Source organism: Cheilinus undulatus, linkage group 13 (genome assembly GCF_018320785.1).
Source record: "Cheilinus undulatus linkage group 13, ASM1832078v1, whole genome shotgun sequence".
In the NCBI taxonomy this organism is placed as follows: domain Eukaryota; kingdom Metazoa; phylum Chordata; class Actinopteri; order Labriformes; family Labridae; genus Cheilinus; species Cheilinus undulatus.
Genome location: NC_054877.1, coordinates 3,731,533 through 3,754,918, shown reverse-complemented (window position 1 = coordinate 3,754,918; position 23,386 = coordinate 3,731,533). Strand labels below are relative to the sequence as shown.

General features: G+C 42.5%; 1 protein-coding gene across 5 annotated transcripts in view; it reads left to right on the top strand.

Moving 5' to 3' along the window:
- The window catches only part of dip2ca (disco-interacting protein 2 homolog Ca), a 287,916-nt gene that overhangs the window by 153,946 nt on the left and 110,584 nt on the right, over positions 1–23,386 (top strand). For all 5 annotated transcript variants that reach the window (XM_041803007.1, XM_041803005.1, XM_041803006.1 and 2 more), the window contains exon 5: positions 6,804–7,142. In XM_041803007.1, the coding sequence (XP_041658941.1) occupies positions 6,804–7,142 (339 nt within the window). The remainder of the gene's footprint in view (positions 1–6,803; positions 7,143–23,386) is intronic.

Here is a 23,386-nt window from a genome sequence, read left to right as displayed (position 1 = left end):
GATGTGCTCAAATTAACAACCAAGTTTTACCTTAAAAATGTACCACAGCTGTTTTAGTTGGCTACTAGGTTTTGCAAAAACCCCAGATCCCAAAAAGTTGGGACATGTAAGATGTGAATAACTGAAAATGGTACAAAGAAACAATATTTAAGGTTCAAAATGATTAATTAAATAGTTATTTTTAGAAATATACACATTCAAAAATGTGCAACATGCTCCAAAAAAGTTGGGACAGGGACAAGAAAAAAGACCTGGAAAGATGTGTAGTGCTCAAAAACTCTTGGAACTGGAACTTTAACAGGTAAGTAGGTTAAATGATAACAAGAGATAGTACCATGATTGGGTTTAAAAGTAACACTCCTAAAAGACTCAGTCACGATCAATGATGTTTCTACACTTTGTGAAATAGTCCAACAGTTTATTAACATCGTAACTCCACATGCAACTGCAGGGAATCTAGAGATCTTGTTCTAACTGTGGAGTTTGGTGCAGGAGGGATAATGGTATGGAGCTGTTTTTCGGGGTTTGGACTAGACCCCTTATTTAGAGTGAAGGCCAACCTCAATGCTTTTAACCTGACACGCCAGATGGATTTGTCCCACACATCCATCTGGTAAACCTCCCATAGACGGTGTTTGGGAAAGGGCAGAGCCTTTGAAAAAAACAAACTCAGAGGGTGATTGGATGAACGTTCTGTCTGTCACATCTTAACGGGCCAATCAGAGCAACAAAACACCTGACATCATTTAGTGATGTGAATTCAGCTCTTTTCAGTGATCCGGCTCATTTTGCTTGGCTCAGCAGAAAGAACCGGCTCTTTTGGCTCCTAAATGGCTCCTAAATGGCTCTTCATTTAGGTACCATTTTAGCAATGTTATAACCAAAGATTGATATCTGGGCAGGTATTTTACCAAACTGTGCTCAATTTTTAAAATTGATAAAAAATATCATGTAATTATTTTCACAATCTGCTGTCCCCCTAAAGCACCTTGTGGGTCAGATGATATTTGCTCACTGGCTGGGATGTATGACCCACTTGACATAAAACATTAATGTTACACCAGGGGTGTCAAACTCAAGGCCCGGGGGCCAAATCCGGCCCTTGGAACACTTTAGTCCAGCCCACAGGAGGATCTGATATTTCTGTTCTAACTGTCCCATCAATCTGAGGTCTGCAGATTTCCTCAAGTATAAAAATGTGAACTTATCTGTGATGATTTAAGATATCCTTGTTAAGTCATAAAATCTGAAAAAGTAAGGAGTAAAAATGTTTAGATAAGAAGTCAGGAATGTGGGAAAGATAACTGATTTTTGTTTAAATTTCATATTCTCAAATTGCAGGACTCAAACTTAGGATTTTGATTTTTTTATCTCATACTTTGAGCATTTCAACCCATAATTTTCATTTCTCATAATAGTTTGAGCTTTAAAATTCATAATTCTGATATTTTTTAGCTCATATTTTGACCTTTTTAACTCATGATTTTGTATTTATCTCATATTTTCAACTCCAAACTATGACGTCATAATCCCACAGTTTGACCTTTTAGACTCACAGTTTAAAAATCTGAATTATATTTAGACTTTTAATTTCATGATTACAAATTGTGACCTTTTGAACTCATGATTTTGACTTTCTTCCTAGTATGTTTGCCTTTATGGTTTAAAAGGTGACCCTGTTAGGCCCTCAGGTTAGACCTGAATCCAGAATCCGGCCCCTGCTATGACTGAGTTTGACACCTCTGTGTTACACCATCAAACATGAGTCGTTAATGCATGGTGTGCCTGTGGTAGAGGATAAAAGATCATCCCTACTAATTAATCAAATAACACAGACACACACAATCTATATGAAAATAATAAAAACAGTTATAAAAAATATAAAACGGCTCTCAAACGGCATCCGGCTCTTATTGCTCAAGTTAAATAGTCAGCTCTTTGAACCAACTCTTTCACAAACGACCCATCACTAATGAAGTTCTTTGTTTTTCTTTTAACGAGCATGAATCACGCTAATCTCTTCCTCCATACTTGCACCAGGCTCTTGTCGCTGCTTGCTTACATCACAACTCTGCAGCGCCCGAAAGTAATGCCCCTTGTCGCTGATTGGTCCTGTCAGTTTCTAACCGGGCCCAAACGGTTCAGATGGGAACTTAACAAGATGGATTTGCCGGTGAGAAACACAGAAACAAGCGAATCCATCTGCTTTGCAAGGTTATAATGCTTCAGCATACCAAGAAATTTTGGACATTGCTATGCTTCCAACAATGTGGCAACAGTTTGGAGGAGGCTCTTTTCTATTCCAACATGACCGTGCCAGTGAACAAAGCAAGGACTTTAAAGACATGGTTTGATGGGTTTGCTGTGGAAGAACTTGACTGGCCCCCACAGAGCCCTGACCTCAGGATGAGGTCCTGCAAAATCTTGTGGAAATCCTTCCAAGAAGAGTGGAGGCTGTCAGAGCTGCTAAAGGTCCCTGTTGGTGTAGTGGTCAGACGGCTGAATACTTTTGTCCACATAGTATAAGTCTCTAATGTTGGGACTGTGGAGCTGAAGCACAAACAGACCTAGATGTTCACCTTTTCCCTCAGTCACTGCTTGGCTTCCTTCACTGCTTATGTTCAGTCTGGTTAGAATTTGCAGGCGCTCATAAATATGTCACACGATTATCTTGGTGCACGCAACAATCAACAAACACCGACATAAATCCTTCATGAATATATAAACACGTTTTCTACATATGCAGCATGTTTGTGAAGATATGACACAGAGAACTATTGCATGCGCAGACATACTGTATGCATACATGCAGATGATTAGTGTGTTTGTTTTTGTCGTTCTTCAATGTAAACAAGCCTCTAAGAGTCACACGCTTACATGTGACACATAGGAGCGCTCAGAATCCATCAGACAGCTTTGAAAACACACATCCTGAGGGAGTGTAAGAGCAGACACTAGCACACTCTCAAACACACACACTCGACTGCCTGTCTGCCAGCCAGGTTCATTTGAGGACAGCAGAGTCGCGTGTTGCTGAGCAGCAGGTCGTATCGTGCAGAGATGATGAGTAAAAAAGAAGGAGGGTTCTGGTCTCTGCAGCAGCTGCATTTTCTTAATTTCATCGTTAAATATTTTCAGATTGATGCGGAGCTGCCTCTGTTGTGTTTGTTTATTTCATGAGATCCTCGAGTTGCCTGGCAGCGTTTTATTTTCATCAACATGTTTGTGTTTTGCCTCTGGTTGTCTCCTCTGGGTACCGATGATAACGAGGCTTAAATTCACCAATCAGGCATGTCAGCAAAGCATCATGGTAGTCAGGACCAGGCGCAATCCCATGACATTTAAAAGTGTCATTGTCAGGTGTAATCCATGGCCAACATCTTCTGACTTTAACTTACTGATGCCTTGCCACCATGTTTTGTACAAAATTAACTTCTAACATTCACACATCTGTTAAACCATGTTTATCATCTGAGGAAGGAGAGGACTGTTAACCCTTTAGGTCTAGGGCTGTCCTCCTAATTTATCACTTTGGTTGAACAAATGTTGTGTAAGTCATGTTTCTCATGACTTAAACTAGCATAAATAGCATCAAATGAAAACAATAGGTACTGAGAAAGGTGCCTTGCAGGATAGTATGCAGAAGCTTGGCAAGGGTTAGCAGAGTTCCATTTGAAAATATGTTCGCCACAGTTTTTGCATCAGAAAATTCCTGTACGTGAACCCTCAAATTCCACATACTCAGCAGAGTCATCTGAATTCAAAGCACACCCTTTCTAGTCAATCTTTGCACTCCTAGAGTGCGCCCTCTGGTTCGTCCCTGGCACACGCCAGAATCGCCACTCTGCTCTGCTCTATGAGACAGGTGCTGAGTCTATTTTGCTGAAAAAACAAGTCAATTTACTCAGAGCAGACTGACACAAATATCTGAAATATCTGGGGAATAGCAAAGTACAACATAATGCGTGGACTCCTGAATAAATCTCATCAGTTTTTCAACATAGCACCACAAGCATGGCACAAGCCAAAGTTCAATGGTTGGTCAACACAAGGGCAACAAAGACAAATTAACCTTAAAGGTGGAAAACCACAGGGTTTTATTTGATACCTTGCTTCCTTACTGGAAAACTTTTAACTTCCTACTTTGGGCTGCGTGGCACTAAGGGGTTAGCGCTGCTGCCTCACAGAGAGAAGGTTCGTTCGCTTCCCAGTCAGGGCCTTTCTGTGCAGAGTTTGCGTGTTCTCCCTGAGCATGCACGAGTTCTGTCTGGGTACTCAGGCTTCCTCCTCCCATCAAAAACATGCTTGTTAGGTAAATTGGTTGCTATGAATTGGCCATGTCAACCCTGTGAGACTGGCAACCAGTCCAGAGGGCACCTCACCTCTCGCCCAATGACAGCTGGGAATGCAAAGCAATGTAGAAAAATGTTTGATGGAACTTCCTAATATGCTCACCTGTGGTACAAGCAAAAATATAATGGAATCATATATGAAGTATCAGGCAAAGCGATCTGTTGCCTACATGCTACTCTCAGATTGGGCTTGGTTGTTATTGTGTGATCTTACAATCCCTGTGTGAGCTTGCAGTTCTCCTGTGATCTTGTGATCTCTTGTCTCCAGCAGCTTAGGGCTTGAGTTGCACTTAAGGGTGCTTTCACATTAGTGGCTGAATCCAGGGACATTTCAGCCTGAAGTCTGGCTTCATTTGGTCAGTGTGAATGCAAACGTACCAGAATACGACACTGGACCTAGTCTGCTTGGAGAGTTAGTGTCAGGCATGGTACACAGAACATAGATGTGACAGTAATTCGTACCCTGATCCAGGACAGATAGTTGTCACTGCTCTTTGACATTGGTATATAATGAATCTTCTTTGAGAGATTTAGTAGTTTGACCACACTTTTCTTAATGCAATGTGGAAATCATTAGAATGTAGTCAGTGATTGCTCTGGTATGGCTTACCTTACAGAGTTGTAAAGGCAGCAAAAACCACTGTCTCCACATTGCACGGGCCTATTTCATCCTCTGAGTTGCATGGTAGGAGTTGGAAAAAGGTATAAGTAGGATGAGGGTCATTGTTGGCATCCTAAAAAAACCCCTGCAGGATTGACCCCATTGCCTGCATGAAACAGAAATAATTTTTGTCCAGTCGATGACTTATGTGGTTGACAAAACTGCATGTAGCTGGTTGGGCGAACCAAATACATGCATACCGCCCCCCTGCTGTACCAGACTGTGAACATACACAAGTGTGCAGAAGGAGGCAGAAAAATTGGTTACGCAAAATCACCCTTTGGAACAGATCCGACAGGCAAGGTCATGCATTTATCGGTTGGGGCAACACTGCTGCATGCAAGGGAGACTGGAGACATGGCAGAATAAGCTGTTTGGCATCGGCAGAGAAGATTTGGCAAATTTTTCATGGGCGCAACCCTCATACTCAGCTCTGCTGCTCATCCCACAAATACATGTTCCTTACAAATGTGGCACCATTTAAAAGGGTAATAAACAGGCTTTCTGACAGTATAAGATTTATTGCCTAGAAGCATTGTTATAATGAAGAAATAATGCACCAAACCCAAATTTCCTTACTTTTTGTGCTAAGTTTATATTTGGTGGTGTGGCTGTTCTGGGATCCCCCTGCCCTTCAACAAGCCTACGTGGAAAGCATCAAGCAGGAGCAGCATACATTCCTGCCTTTCCTGTGCCTACAAGGAAAGTCTGAGGCAGGGAGATCAACAACAGAATGACGCTGATGGAGTCAGAGCAGGATAAAGGAGGAGCTGGGGTGGAGGAGAGGGAGAGGGAGCAGCAAAGAGTTGCCAGGCTAGAGCAGTTTAAATATGGCAGCATGACTGTGATTAGCCAATGCTGTGCTTGGAAGTGCTCTGTGTGGGCCAGCTGATCTCAGTTACACAGGTGCACTTGACTCCATGGCCTTCCTGAACTTAACGCTATATGCTTCTCGATCTTGAACCAGGGTTTTGATTCTGTGATAGTTTAGAATGATTAGATCTGCAGAGGAACAGATCATCCTCTTATGTTACTGCAGGTCTATTTATGGTGATGATCTGTTTTAGCTTCTTTTTTGTACCTTTTGTAACTCAGAAAGTTCTGGAGCATACAGAGCTCATAATTTTACTTGAGGAAAATGAACTTTTCAGAAGGACTAGGAGTGCTGTTTTAAACCCATGTGGTCTATTTGAGGTAATGTTCCTTCTTGTTTTGGTTCTGGTCGTTCTCTCCTCATCAGTGGCTCCTTTATCACCCGTCTGCCCTCATCACCCTGTGAGGAAAATACACACCCATGTGCACACTTTAAAACACACAAAAGCACCTGTGTGAACTGGGTCAGCTTCTGTTGTTATTCATATCACCACCATCTCTCCCACAATGCCACGGGGCATTATGGAAATCACATGCAAAGCATGAGCACGCAAACACACCCAGAAAACACACAGACTCAAACGCACACACATTTGAAAGTGTTTTTGTGAGTTTAAGTGTTTCCCCCTGCGGCGACTCTAAACAGATGGGAGCTGAAACCTTTTCAGGCTACAGACGGCAGACTGGGACTTTAATAGAAACTGAGTCTCTGTCCACAGTGAGGTGGATTTCAGTGGAAGCCAAACTTCATTTTAATCCCATTTTTTATTCATCATTCCCTCAGTTTCATGATGTTTAATGTGCATTCTGCCTGTTTTTATGTTTGCCACTTTGAGCTGCATTTCCCATATAAAAGCTGTCATCAAAATAAAACTACACATTATTTTTATTCATCAAGGATCTGTTCTCCTCCTCAGATACCTCTTCAGGCTCAGAGGGCGAAGGTCAGGGCGACGGCGATGAAGACGGGGGAGGAGAGTGTGACGAAGAGGACGGAGGTGGCGGCGGGACGTCCAGCCGTGAGGGGAGCATCAGCATGGAGCACTGGATCAGCAGAGCCATCCACGGGACCTCCTCCACCACCACCACAACCTCCTCCACCGCCTCCTCATCCTCCTCCTCCACACGTAGCGGAGGGAGCGGGGCAGCCGGAGGAAGGCTGGCCGACGTCCTGGCTCAACACGTCCATATCTCCGCCCACCACCATCACCACCACTCACGCCACCACCACCACCATCATCACCACCACAAGACGGGTAAGTGGAACACTTCAGTGCATTTTCAACAATCTTTGTCAAATGCAGACTCCTTAAGAGCAAGGCATTAAGAAGTTAAAAAAGCACTGTGAAAGCCTATCAAGTGTTTGACGAGGTTACAGAGACTATAAGAAGTATTCCCCTCTTGGATGTGTTACTCTTTTATCCATTTTCTTGCTGCAAAATAAATCTTCTCCAAAGCCAGAGACTGATTCAGATTGTCCTCCAGGATTTTCCTATATTTTTCCATATTCATTTTACCCTTTATCTTTAAAAGCCATCCAGGGCCAACTGCTGAGAAGCATCCCCACAGCATGATGCTGCCGCCACCGTGCTCCACAGTAGGGATAGTGTGTTTGTGGTGATGTGAATGTTTGGCATCTTGTCTGATGGTCAAAAAGCTCAATTTTGGTGTCATCAGACCAAAGAACTTTCTTCCTCTTGACCTTGGAGTCTCCAGCATGCCTTTTGGTGAACTCTAGTCCAGATTTAATCTGAGTTTTCTCTTTGACACTCTCCCATAAAGCTTTGACTGGTGAAGTACCCGGCCAACAGTTGTTGTCTGCAGAGTCTCAAAGCTTGGAACTCCTTCAGAGTAGTCGAAGGTGTCTTGGTGGCCTCTCTCACTAGTCTCCTTCTTGCACGCCCACTCAGTTTGTGAGGACGGCCTGCGCCATATTCCTTAATTTCTTCATGAACTCTGTGGGATGTTCAGTGCCTTAGAAATATTTCTGTATCCATCCCGGCTTCTACTTTTCAATAACCCTTTCTCCCAGTTGCTTGGAGTGTTTTTTTCTTTTTGTCTTCATGGTGTGATGGTAGCCAGGAATACTGATTCACCAGTGACTTGACCTTCCAGACACTGATATCTTTACACTATAATCTCTTAAGATACATTCACTGCTCTCAGGAGATTCCCATTTCTCTAGTTGTGAGAATACTAGCACTAATTTGCTGGACCTTAAAGAGGTTCTTGTTAAAAATGCCAAATGATATTGACCATGTTAGTTATGCAGAAGTTTTCCCTAATAGTTATGGAGATGATCCCTGATCCCGTTGATCCCTGTCAAATTTAGCTGAAGGTGTCTGGATTTTCCTGGAATCTGCTTTAGACTGGGAATATAATATATGGCTGTACAGAAGTCCTGGAGGAATTTCATCTCATACTGTATGACTGAAGCTTTTGTGATGCTCAGCAAAAGCTCCTGATTTGTGTGCTGAGACTTTACAAATTGAGTCAAGATGGAGCGTTGATAGTTGTCCAAATGCTTTGGTTTTTGTACTGAGATGAGATGGGAGACATGCAGGACTCACAGCCCATAATAGCCCATAATATATTTCTATTTGAGGTAAATTTGGAGCAATTGAGTTGAGAAACAATTAAATGTTCCTCATTTACAACTGGAAGAAATTCAGTGGTGCTTGCAGAAGTCTTTAGATGATCTTATTTTAAAACGCCCTTTTTCTCTTACATAAATAATATCTTTGCATACTGTGATTGTAACTGAATCTAAACAGTGGTAGCAAAACTTGTGCTTTTATAGTTTTGGCTTTTAAATGAACCAATAGTATACAAATCACCTGAACCTCTAACAATACTTTGTAGTTTTCCTGGGCAGATCGGCTGTTTCTATCTGGCTGATTCTGCCCATGCCTTAAATAAAGAACTACACAGGTGAAGGTGAATATCTGGCCCACTGCTGTCTGTCTGTGTGAGTTTTCCTTCTTTCTGCTGAGGTATCGTGACTAAACGCTCCGTCAGTGACAGGTTTGTTTTCATGCTGGCACCGTTGGTACCCTGCTCTGAAGATAATCCACAGACCGACACAGAGAGATCCCCCGCCAGCGTTCAGCTCCTTCACCGCTCACACGTGACAGGAGAGATTCTCTGTTTGTTTGTTTGGACATGTTTCCTCTGATTTCCTGCACTACTGCTCCCTGCAGTCACAAATGAGCAAAGTCACACAACGATGCAGCTGCTGAAATGATGTGGCCGTCTGCAGAGTCGGTAACAGTCTGACTTTATGGATTGACTTTCAGAGATGATGAAATACCAGATAGAGAACTTTTAGAATAACACTGGGATGATTTTTGGGCCAATTTGGGCCCAGAATTATGAAAATACTTAGAAAACTGCTGAAGGACAGAGAGGGGCAGGGGGGGACATTGGCCCCCCAGGTGCCCTAATGTTTGAAAAATCAATGCAGAAGTGCTTCTTGTATGCCGCCCTGGTAGATAAACAACAACAAGTGCCCACTTTGGGGTATTCTGGTTGGACAAAAATTGCCAAAGTACCCAATTTGATGCCCTTAAGTGAACAAAATTTGTCAAAAATACAGTAAAACCTAGGGCTCTCTTCTTTCCACAGCTGAGAGGCAGAGAAGCTTTATCACTGATTTTGATGTCTACTGGAAACTTGGCTTGTCTTCCTTATGTAAAAAAGATAGTTGGCTATCATTTTTGTCAAAGTTTTAGTCAGCGAAATCATCACTAGTGCCCTCTAGTGGACAAAATTTGAAAAGCCCCACTTATTTGTGCCCCTAAAATATAGAAAAGTAAACAAAAAAGCATTTTAGTGCCCTCTATGTGGACAAAAATCTGATGAATTGCCTCTTTAGTGCCCTCTAAGAAACCAAAATTTGGGTAAGTGCCATTTAGTGGATTTAATTTGTCTATGTGCTCTTTGCTAAACTTGACTATTTCCCTTTTGTGGTGCTCTTTCAGTGGACAAAATTTGTCAAAGTGCCCTTTCTGGTGCCCCTTAATAGACACAATTTTAGAAACTGTACTCTGAAGTGCCCTCTATGTGGACAAGTTTGACAAATTACCTGCTAAGTGCACTCAAAATGGACAACAGTTAAAGCTCAGTGAGCTTTAAGTGGACATTATTTGGCTAAGTTCTCATAGCCAAATCTGACAAACTGCCTCTTGTGGTGCCTTCTTAGTATAAGAAATGGCTTAATCTCCTTCCACATAGACAAAAATTTGACAAAGGGCTCTTCGTGGACAAAACTTGGTTCCTTGCTTTTTAAGTGGACCAAATTTGACAAAGAGCCCTCACTGGCACCCCCTTAATAGACAGAGTTATACAAATGTCCTTGTAAGTGCCCTCTAAGTTGACAAAATTTGAGAAATTGCCCTCTTAAGTGGACAAATTGAACAAAGACCCATTTATTGGTGTCCCTGAAATAGACAAAAATATACAAATTGCCCCTTTAGGGCTCTCTGTGTGGACAGAAATCTGACAAATTATCCAGTCAGGTGCCCTCAAACAAACAAAATTTGGCTCATTGCATGCTAAATTTGAGAAAATGCCCTCATTGGCGCTCCCTTAATAGCCAAAATCATAGATTTTGCCTTCTCTAGTACCCTCTATGTGGAGAAAAACTTGATGAATTCCCTCTAATGTGACCTTAAGTTGAACAAAATTTGGCTCATTGCTCTCTATGTGGACAAAACTTGACAAAGAGGCCAGTGGCAATTATGAGAAAGTGAACTGTGTCTTTGAGGCCCTGTCCACACGGAGATGAATTCAGGAGTATACGCAAAAGTTTTTTGTCGTATCGGCGTTTCATCCACACGGAAACGGCGTTTTGAGTGACCGTAAACGGTACTTTTTGAAAATGGGTCCCCGAGTGCACAAATCCGTTAATGACAACTGTTTGTCTCCGTGTGGACGGCCAACCACATCTTTCTTGAAATGATTACGTCACACATAGCGAAGCTCTCTTAAGACGCCTGCGTGGGTCCGGCCACGGGTCCGCCGATGGCAGATTGTGGGGTTGTGTTCATGCTGCTGAAGCTACTGAGCTTATTATGGCTTTTACAGCGAAAGCTAATGCTCCTTTACCGCCACCGCGAAACGCCCACACCAGATGTTCTTAGATTCAATGCGGAGAACAACCAGAAGGGCAACTAGAAGAAAGTTTGTCAGTTTTCTGTGATCTTCTTCTCTCTTTTGGTGCATTTCTGTGGCAGCAATACAGCGCCATGTAAAGTCTTGACATATACTACAGCGTTTTCAGTGGTTCTGTGTTTACACGGATATTTCCCGAAACGATCCCGTCTTTACAGAAAACTTTTCAAAACGAAACAGTAATATATCCTTTTCCACTCCATGTCCCACAGGGTGAAAATGCAAACACATGCTATAAAGTCCTGGGTATGAACTTTTTTCACCTTTTACCCAGGAGTTCACACTTTCCCTCGTGTATTGTGTTAAATCAGTAGCTCGTTGTTGTTTCTCTGTTTTTACAGAGGTGTAGTTGTGATCATAATAAAAACAGTCAAATCTTGACCAGGACTTCTGACTATTCCACTTTAAATGTTTGACACCTTTTTGAACCATGGTGCCCCACTAAACACCCCTCAAACACCCTCAGTCCGCCACCGTCATGGACGGTAACAAAGCAAGCGTCCCAGCAGATCCACTTCTTGTGTAAAGCAGAGAAATCCTCAGCGGTGTGTCTCATGTGAGTCTGACCTCTGTTATCTTGGTTCAGATCCAGAGCTCAGCTCTCGGCTGTTTCTTAGCACGTGTGTGTAAACACTTACAGGAGATCGTTTCCATCCAGCCTTGTTTTCATTCATCTCTTATCTATTACTCTCTACCTGCTGCTGATAACTTCTCATTCCAATTTGCCGTCTCTCCTTTAATGTGTCCACATTTCCCTCCAGATTTCTCCCTCTGAATCACAGCGGACTATCTGGTTGTTCAGGTTGACTTTGGGCTGCGTTCAGGTTCACTAAAGCACACGGAGAACCTCTTCAGCTTCAGATAACAGCTCTGAGTGCTTGTTTGTGCTGCTGCTGTACTGATGTGATAATTGAAAACCTTTTAGAGACACATGGTGCACTTTTGATAAAAGTTTTATTGCAGTCTCTAAATAAAGCTCCCCGTCTCCCTGTCTTCTTCTTGAGGACAAATACAGATTATTTTGTCCCTGGGTATGTTCCTGTTAATCACTGCGCTCTTCCACTTTATTTTACTATGAAGTTTTCTTCAAACTAAAACATCAGCATGCAGTTAAAGTAGCTGTGAGACACACATAGAGGTACACCCTGTTACAAAGAAAGAAGGTAATCAATGTTTTACCTTCTCAGTGCATCCTTTATTATTTTCTTTTCTTTGTTAAATCACAGACAAGTCCCTTAATATCTATTTAAAATCTAAATTTAATCTAATAGATGGTCTCAGGATATGGGGAGGATGTTAATAAAAGTTTCCATCATCCTATTAAGTCTAGGCCCAGTGTAGATCACAGCAAAGGTTCTGCACTAACGAACCCATCAGTGTATATGAATAGGCCTCTAAATCACAAAAGACCCTTTATAGAAAGAGCAGGTCTAGACGGTACTTTTTATTAAATATTCAAGAAGACCCATACCTATTAAGGTGGTTCAGGTGTCTGATTAGAGATTCCTCTACGACACCTATAGATGGAGGTCTTATAATCAAATCCAAAAGGCATGGATGGTTGGATGTATGTATGTATGTATGTATGGATGGATGGATGGATGGATGGATGGATAGACAGGAAAACTTTATTTAAAACTCAGACAGCCAGTGTTGTGGAAGTCCTTCTGCTATGAAAGATTGTTCCTGGAGAGACAGACCCACAGCAGCAACAATACAGAAAATTATGATTCAAAACGGTAACAGCGGAGGGATTCAGAGGTCTGTGAAGGAGGGCAGTCCAACTTGGGTGGTGTCTTCCATGCTTTGACTGGGAGGTCAAGGGTTCATTCCTGAGCTCTTGAAATCACATGTTAATGTGTTCTAGGGTGAGACTGTTGAATTGCTCCCACTGTTATGTAAGCATCATGTAGATTTGTGTGGAGGAGTATGGCTAGGATTCATTCATACTAAATAGTCTCCATAGCAGCCTTTACCATCACTGTGTGAATGAATGTGAATCTGGAGTGAACAGGAATTTCAGCAGCGAATTGTTATCGTTGTTATTGTTACTCTGCACTTTATTATTGGCTTCATATTTCAATGCTGAAGGATGCCACTGGGCTCAGACAGACCCACAGTTAGAAAGATGGTGATAACATTGAGGCTGCAGTGATTTACATTCTAACTGCTAACTGTGAAGCGCAGCACTTTTAGACACTCGAATGGGTTTTTACATTGGTTTTCACTATATTCAGATTAAATAGTGCCCAGTTTTATAAAGATGAAGTGTATTTTATATGTCTCTCTAAGGATAAAATGTGGTAACTGCACTGTGTAAAAGTTTGGACTTTAGCTCTTAAGTGAGGTTCCTGAATGACTAATGACCTGACCACACCTCAAGACCCTGTTTTGATTCTTTCCCTCACATGCAGGCTTTTTAGCCCACCTCTCCTTGAAGAGGAGGAGGAGGAGGGCACTGCCTGCTGCTCCGATAGAGAACGGAAACTCTTGGCCCCGGCGCTCCGGTAAGTTCAGATCGGAGCATGGCTGGCAGAGAGCCGAGAAGCAGGCTCCGCCTCACGCCATCCCTCAGCTCAGGGCAGGGATGTCGTATCTTTCCCTCTTATTTTCAGTGAATATTTACCCCTCCTTGTCCTCCTTGGTATGCTTGCTGTTCAAGCTGTGCCCCCTCGTTGGTCGTTCCCGTTGCTTAGACATGTTTTGTTAGTAGAAAAGAAAATATTCCAATGCTAACCTGATGTGGAGTAGCATTGAGTGTTGTTGCAGATGCATGAAAAGTGTTTTTGTGGATAAAAAAGCTGGTGCGTACAGCTTTTTCAAGTGTTTTAAATTGTTGATGAGGAAAATCAACAATGCTTTTACCGGGGCTGGATAGCAGCTTGAATGAAGATGTCCTCCCTTCTTTCAAGGTTACCCTGTTCGCTGTTGTTTATTGATTTGGCTAATTATGCAGCATGTTTTTAGTTGTTTGCTAAGTAAGAGACAATCTGCTCTCTAAACAGCTTTTCATTGAAGCCAGAAAGCAGATGGTGGTGGGGTGGAGGCTGTCTGCCTGCTTCCTCCTTTTAGTTTGTTGTAAGTCTGTAAATGTATGCAGAAACACAAACAAGCTCTTCACGGCTTGCTTTTGTTTTCTGCAGGAACATATGTATGAAAAAACCTGGGTTTAAAAGCTGGAATAATGACTCATCAAATAGTATTTATTTGAAAAATATTCAGGACCGGATTAGTGCTGTGGATCAATCAAGTTTTAACTCCACTTAGCTCTTTCCCACAACCATGAAAACAAGCGAATCAAAGTAAGACGATTACTGTGCCACATGCGGTGTTGTGCTCTTTTGTACAGAGGCTTTGTTGTGAAGCAAATGAAACCCCCTTCCCTTTCTTTACAGCACCTTGTGTGCTCTGTCCATCCCACCAAAACAGCTCTCACTTTAATTTAAGTGCGGAGCAGAGAGAGCCACAGCAGGTCAGTTTGAAAAGGCTGAGCGCTCAAAGTGACAGAAAGGAAATACAACAAATGTAAAGAAAGATTTGAAATCCACTCACAGAGTAATTTAAAAACTAATTAGGATCTCAATATCAACCAAGATAACTTTAGTGGGAGAGAAATAAAATGAGACTGCCTACTTACCAGCACATGGGGGAACTCAGCGAGGGGAAGGTGGCCGTAATCGCCCTCTTCTGTGCCCTAATATGAGAAGGTGTCCTCTAAATCAACCAGGGTTGACAGAGTGCTCTCTTAAGTGCCCTCTAAATAGATGAGGGTTGATAAAGTACCCTCAAAGTGCCCTTTAAATAGATATGGGTTGATAAAGTGACATCTTAAGTGCCCTCTTAATAGACCAGGCTTGATAGAGTGCCCTCTTAGGTGCCCTCCGAATAGATAAGGGTTGATAGAGTACCGTTTTTAGTGCCCTCTAAATAGACCAGAGGTTGATAGAGTGCCCTCTTTAGTGCCCTCTAAATAGACCAGGGTTGATAGAGTACCCTCTTTAGTGCCCTCTAAATAGACCAGAGGTTGATAGAGTGCCCTCTTAGGTGCCCTCTAAATAGATTAGGGCATTTAGAGTACCCTCTTTAGTGCCTTCTAAATAGACCAGGGTTGATAGGGTGCCCTCTTAGGTGCCCTCTAAATAGATGAGGGTTGATAAAGTGCCCTCTTTAGTGCCCTCTAAATAGACCAGGGTTGATAGAGTACCCTCTTTAGTGCCCTCTAAATAGACCAGGGTTGATAGAGTACCCTCTTTAGTGCCCTCTAAATAGACCAGGCTTGATAGAGTGCCCTCTTAGGTGCCCTCCGAATAGATAAGGGTTGATAGAGTACCCTCTTTAGTGCCCTCTAAATAGACCAGGGTTGATAGGGTGCCCTCTTAGGTGCCCTCTAAATAGATGAGGGTTGATAAAGTGCCCTCTTTAGTGCCCTCTAAATAGACCAGGGTTGATAGAGTACCCTCTTTAGTGCCCTCTAAATAGACCAGGGTTGATAGAGTACCCTCTTTAGTGCCCTCTAAATAGACCAGGCTTGATAGAGTGCCCTCTTAGGTGCCCTCCGAATAGATAAGGGTTGATAGAGTACCCTCTTTAGTGCCCTCTAAATAGACCAGGGTTGATAGAGTACCCTCTTTAGTGCCCTCTAAATAGACCAGGGTTGATAGAGTACCCTCTTTAGTGCCCTCTAAATAGACCAGGGTTGATAGAGTACCCTCTTTAGTGCCCTCTAAATAGACCAGGCTTGATAGAGTGCCCTCTTAGGTGCCCTCCGAATAGATAAGGGTTGATAGAGTACCCTCTTTAGTGCCCTCTAAATAGACCAGGGTTGATAGAGTACCCTCTTTAGTGCCCTCTGAATAGACCAGGGTTGATAGAGTACCCTCTTTAGTGCCCTCTAAATCGACCAGGGTTGATAGAGTACCCTCTTTAGTGCCCTCTAAATCGACCAGGGTTGATAGAGTACCCTCTTTAGTGCCCTCTAAATAGACCAGGGTTGATAGAGTACCCTCTTTAGTGCCCTCTAAATAGACCAGGGTTGATAGAGTACCCTCTTTAGTGCCCTCTTAATCGACCAGGGTTGATAGAGTACCCTCTTTAGTGCCCTCTAAATAGACCAGGGTTGATAGTTGATAGAGTGCTCACTTAGGTGCCCTCCGAATAGATAAGGGTTGATAGAGTACCCTCTTTAGTGCCCTCTAAATCGACCAGAGTTGATAGAGTACCCTCTTTAGTGCCCTCTAAATCGACCAGGGTTGATAGAGTACCCTCTTTAGTGCCCTCTAAATAGACCAGGGTTGATAGAGTACCCTCTTTAGTGCCCTCTAAATAGACCAGGGTTGATAGAGTACCCTCTTTAGTGCCCTCTAAATAGACCAGGGTTGATAGTTGATAGAGTGCTCACTAGGTGCCCTCCGAATAGATAAGGGTTGATAGAGTACCCTCTTTAGTGCCATCACAGCCTTGTTTTTGGGAGAAGGTTGATTTTAGTACCATAGTTTGCATTTAAATGAATTATCTTGATTAATATTGTAGTACTGATAGTTTTTCCACACAGAGCAAAACATTAGATAAATTGGCACAGACTGTTACACTTACATTGACATCTCGTTATATTATTCACAGCTGGTATTCAAAACTAAATGATGTTCAGCACAGTACAGAAAACATATCGGGCCTGGGCAAATCTTTCTCCGTCTTTTTTTTTTTAGCTCTAAAATACAAATGAATACCCAAGTACTAAAATCAATGTAAAATCCCATCTGTGGTTCATGTAAGCAGTAAAAATAAAACACTTGTGCTGCTGTGTATTGTTTGGCTTGATTGGACCTTTTTTTATGTTGTTAAACATAAATAAGTCCCCTTAAACTCGAATACATAGCCTAGATGCCGTGTCGGTACATCTCCAAACATGCTGACTGCAGTCTCCTGATTATTCATAAGTACCTCATATAACCCCTATTCAAAAATCCAAACTATTTCTTTGAAGTGAAACCTGAAGACTTCATCAGCCGTCTTGATTCCTGGCTTATGAAAAGGCAGCGATGTCCTCATTTATTGAAGTGGCTCCCTCCGTTTCTTGTAGATTGCCTCCGCTCGAGAATCCAGAAGGATCTACGGCAGAGAGAAACAAAGAGCATGCACTTAAAGAAAAGGCTGAAGAGCAGACCTTTAATCAGACGTTCATCACTGTCAGGGACAGAAAAAACAAACCTTGAATCCATTAACACGGATCTGGAAGTGTTCCCATCTTCAATATAATTAAGGCTGCCGGCAGGATGAGGCTCAGTGGGACTGCTCTGCTGCTTAGCCTCCCTGTCAGTGCTGTATATCTGTCTGGGGAATATTCTGCATTCTCTCTGAGGAATAACACTCAGCGGTTTGGGAGCTCCACAGGTTTCCTGTATGCAGTTCATCAGGTGGCTCTGTAATGCTCTCACACAGATCTTTCTGCTGCAGGGTCATCATGACTCAGAGGGGAAATTGATTTCTTCAGCTGGAGATTCTTGTAGTAGTTTGATATAATCCAACTTCTTTCTCTGGAGTATCATTTATCTTTCCAAAGATTGCTGCTTGACCAGCGAACAATTTAAAAGCAAAGCACGACAGTTTGTTTGTTTGGCTTTTAAGGAAAAAGAGTACAGATTGTTTTAGCTCAACTGGTCTAGCCTCACCTCTTTCATGTCACATCAAGACCCAATGTCCTGAAAAATTTCCAGTATACACATTAGATAATAAAAGTGTCACACCTAAGACCTCAGATAGAACAAAACATGTCTGAAAAATGAGAGAGAGGGCACAATGAACAAAGTATATCATCAAAGGAGCCATTTATCATGATTGGAAGAGTTTTGTTGGGATAATTGAATGAAAGGATATAAAAACGTGGATTAATGGAGCTGCGTTTCCATTACCCTTAGAAATGCGCAAAATCCAAATAGCCCAATAAAACTGGTAATGGAAACCCCTGAATTTGGGAACATCTCTCAAATGTTCCTAAAAGTTTTTACGCTCTCATGAGGAGGTTTTTCAGACGTTTCGATATAGAAATATATTCTCAAAAGTGCATTAGAAACACTTTATCCACATTTACAAGTCACAGGACGTAACGTACGGTGTCACATGACCAGTTCACTCCAAGACAACATGGCGGGTACGTCTGGACAGAAAAAGACACCAAGTCTTTTCTTCACATCATACTGATACCCGTATACGTGGCTTCAGCCATACATATGGACTTTGCCTCTGAACTATCATCTGTTGTCTTCGTCTTTTGTACAAAATTGTCAAGGCAGCCACTGTAGATGTAATCATCATAACCATAACAACAGGTTTTAAACGTTCAGCACAGTCGTGCGCAGTGTTGGGTAGCGTTACTTTTGAACCTAACTCGTTAGTTTATTGTGTTACATACTGAGAAAAGTAATTTGTTACGTTACTGCATTAGCTACTTCTAAAACTAACGTGTTAGAGTACTTTTGCGTTACTACATAATAAAACACTTTAGACACTCGTTCCACTCGGTGGTTGTAAAAACGACAGATAATGACCACACGTCTGCATTTAAATGTGCAGACTCTAATGCTAATGTACAGCATCATTTACAGCCCATAATCTGTATCTCTGCAGTCTGAGAACACCACTAACAGACAGGAAAACCTTTACAGCTCTTTAACATGCTCACAGTCAGACAACAAGCTGAGCAGAGGCAGACAGACTCGCTCTAACGCTGTACGTAATAACAGCGCGTAATTGGAACAGCTGAACAGCTGATTCAATGAAAGCAAATGGAGCTTTTAACCGTACGTTTCACCAGGATGCTGTTCTTGTCTAACCTTGCAAAGCAGATGGATACGCCTGTTTCCTTGTTTTTCACTGGTGAATCCATCTTGCAAAGCTCCCATCTGAACCGTTTCGGCCCGTTAGAAAGTGACAGGACCAATCAGGGATGAGTGGCAGTACTTTCAGGCGCAGATTTGTGACGTAAACAAGCAGCGGCGAGAGCTGGTGCAGTTATGGAGGAAGAGATTAGCGTGGATGCTGCTAAAGCGCCAGTTTCATCAGAGCTTGACGACATTTCTTCCTTAAAAGAAGAACAAAGAACAGCAGTGAGTTGTTTTCTTTCAAAAACTACAAAAGTCGAGTACTAACATGTCTACAGTCGCCATGTTTCGCGTTTTTCCTCGGCAGCTGTGCACGCACAGCTCAATAGCGGCTACATCACATGTTTTTTTGCTCTGATTGGCCCGTAGAGATGTGACAGACAGAACGTTCATCCAATCACACTCCAAGTTTTTTTCAAATCTTCTGCCTTTCCTCAAATGTTTCCCGTGTCAGGTTAGTTCTTGTCCCTTTCATCCAAAAATCCATCATAATGGGGATAATTCCACAGTGGCCTGCTGTCCTCTCTGTCCTCTCTCTGGCTCAACAAGCTAACAACGCGCGTGTAATGGCACGTGCCAGCGTGACTACAGGGAGAGAGAAAGACAAACAGAGCAGATGCTTCAAGGAGTTTTCTTTTCTTCTTTCTCGCTTTTTAGAGAGGAAATTTGGGATTTTTCTTTCAGTAACGGATTACTTCTATGAAAATGTAACTAATAACCAAAGTACTTGAACTTTAAAACTAAGGCGTTACGTTACTCGTTACTAGGGGTGTAAATCACCAGTTTCATCCTGATACGATTAGATTTTGATATTTTGGACAACGATACGATTTTTTCCGATATCACAAAATCTGCCACGGTATTATTTCGATTCGATCTTATATGGGGCCCAGGATCGATATTAGGCAATTTTGTGCAAAAATTTCACACAGTTACAGAAAAAAAACAGTTTCTGCAATTAAATTATTGACAGGTCTCTGTATTTAATAAAAACATGTCTTTAACAAAAACAACAAAGACCTGATTACCCCTGATTACCTTTGAATTAGGAACACAACTATGTACATTTGTGTTAAAACATACTGATTTAAAACAGCAAACATTTTCAGTACCAAACGTTTTATTTCCTCACATCCCCAGATTCCTCTAAAGCATCAATAGCTATGGACTTTTTCTGCAACCCTTTATAATAATGATCAAAATGTTTGGCCTGTGTTTAAACTTATTTACACACATGTTGACTTCAACAGATATTGCTGCTCTATATCAGCCCTTCATACTTTACACAGGGGCCTGTTCATGTGGCAGATTTCCCTTTATGAGATTTAAATGAGGTAAAATATGTGGCATATGAAGTTATATAAGGATTCTTTATCATTTTTTATTTATTGCAACCTTGATTTTAATAAAGTGAAAGGTTAGACAGAATACTAGAGCAAAGTTTTATTATAAAGGACCTTCCTGTGACGCTTTACACCAGGAGCAGGGGGTGGAGGTATACAGAGAACAGCTGTGCTGCTAGAACCACGTTAAGTTAGGACAGCTTATATTTTCATTATAAATCTAACGTGAGACGGCGATGTAAAATAAGTGTATGAAGGAGATATGCAGCAGCTGACTTTTCCTCTCAGTGTATCTGCAGTCTGCTGCAGACAGCACTCGCTACCTCAGCCGTAACAGGTGGAGTGTTTTTATCCGTGAGTGATCTCATGCAGCGGTTATATACAGATAAAGACGTAGATGTAGACGGCAGACTAAGGGGAGAGATCCGTCCTGCGGTAGCGTCTGTCTGAAGTGTGTCCACACAGCAGGGAGAGGAGAGGAAATCCTCTTTCCCTCAGCTGTGAAACTTTAAGCCACGGCTGCTACTTAGCTATCCAATCCAATCCAATCCACTTTATTTATATAGCACATTTTAGATACATTCGAGTTTTCCAAAGTGCTGCACAGTAAAATCAAAGAAGTCACAAACACTGCTGAAATAAAAAACAACAAGCTAGCTTAGCTAGCTTGCAGCTAACTTGTTGAGGATGCTGCCTGGGGCCGAAACTGTCAACGGGCGTGGGGGGCTCAAAATAAAAGCATAGCTTGAAGCATCCATTTAGATCGATGTTTTGACTTTCGGTTGATCTGATTGGATCATCAATCAACCACTTGATATATCGATATACATCGATGAATTGTTACACCCCTACTCATTACTCCAAAAAAGTAATCTGAGTACCCTAACGGATTACTTTGCAATGCGTTACCCCCAACACTGGTCACGCAAAATGAGATTTTATGAGGATTGGGAGACTCATGCCCAAAACTCCCTTCAATGGAAACGCATTCAATTGTACTGAGTCGAATTTTGAGAAATTTCACTTTTATTTTTGTGAAAAACTGTAATGGAAATGCAACCAGAGACAGTTAGAAAGATGGATTTATCTGTAGATGGCTTGATGATGGATGGATGGATGGATGGATGGATGGAAGGATGGATGGATGGATGGATGGAAGGATGGATGGATGGATGGATGGATGGATGATGGATGGATGGATGGATGGATGGATGGATGGATGATGGATGGAAGGATGGATGGATGGATAGATGGATTGAAGGATGGATGGATGATGGATGATGGATGGATGGATAGATGGATGGATGGAAGGATGGATGGATGGATAGATGGATTGAAGGATGGATGGATAGAAAGATGGATGGATGGATGGATGGATGGATGGATGGAAGGATGGATGGATGATGGGTGATGGATGGATGGATTGAAGGATGGATGGATAGAAGGATTGAAGGATGGATGGATAGAAGGATGGATGGATGGATAGATGGATTGAAGGATGGATGGATGATGGTTGATGGATGGATGGATGGATGGATGGATGGATGGATGGGTGTAGGATAATGGTTCCATGGGTGAAAGAATGGATGAAGAGATGGATGGAGGGATGGATGGACGGATGGAAGGATGGATGGATGGATGGATGGAAGGATGGATGGATGGAAGGATGGATGGACGGATGGAAGGATGGAAGGATGGATGGATGGAAGGATGGATGGATGGATGGATGGATGGATGGATGGGTGGATGGATGGACGGATGGAAGGATGGAAGGATGGATGGATGGAAGGATGGATGGATGGATGGATGGATGGATGGGTGTAGGATAATGGTTCCATGGGTGAAAGAATGGATGAAGAGATGGATGGAGGGATGGATTAAAATTTGAGGAGACGGAAAAGAGGATGAAAAGATGAAAGGACGGATGGATGCATGCATGGATGGCTGAAAGATGGATGAAAGGATGGATAAAATGATTGGATAAACAGACAAACAGATGGATGGACCAACAGATGGATGAACATTAGAACAGATGGAGGCATGGGTTTATGGATGGATGGATGCTGATGGATGCTGATGGATGGACTCTAGACTCCAGATAGACTGAAGGATAGCTGTAGCTCACTTGTTCTTGTCTTTGAAATCTTGCTTTCATTATCCTCATTCCTCCCCAGAATCACTGACTATGTGTCGGTACACCATGATGAAGATAGTTGACCTCTGTATTATGACCCTTTGCCCTTTCAGCCCCAGCTCTTTAACCCTTCAGCCACCTCTCCGCCCCCTGTGACCCACGCAGGGGAGGATGAAGTGTCTCGTCCCTGAATCAGCTCCGTCAGCCGGCCTGATTTGTATTCCAGCAGTGAAAGAGACATTCATCAGCATCCTCCTCCTCAGCCAGGCCCGATGTCTCCTAGCCCGTCACACATCATCATAAATACATTCTGATGAGGTCAGTCTCACTCACAGCAACATTCCCAGACGGACCAACTACAGGAGACTTCAGAGAGTGGACGTCTCGATCAGTGGGGCTCAAACAGACAGCCCAGATGTAGCAGAGGCAGAATGTAGAGCAGCGGGCTACAGTAATTAGCATGCCTGAGCTGTACGCTGCAGTATTGATATTCAGTCCGTGTCCAGAGAAAGAATTCTGTTTGGTCTTCTTGGCTTCAGCCCCGTGCTTTACTGGGAATCAACTCCTCTCCCTCTATGCTCGTCTCTACTTTCTCTGACTTTTCTCCACAGTATCACAGTTTCTCTCTGCCTCCCTGCTCATTATTGATGTGACTGACTGGAAGAGAACAAACTTTTCTAAACACATCTCACTGCATCAACAGCATGATAAACTGTTGGAGAATAACTCAGCTTCTTCAGGGCCGGTTTCTGGATTCACTTTAGTGGTGTTTCCAGCTACCTGCTCAACAGAGGGAGGTTTCTTGAACATGACCGTGAGCTCACTGTACTTCAGTGGCCTCCACAGTCAGCAGATCTCAGTCCAATAGAGCACCTTTGGGATGTGGTGGAACAGGATATTCACATCATGGATGTTCAGCCGACAAATCTGCTGCATCTGTGTGATGCTATCATGTCAGTATGGACCAGAATCCG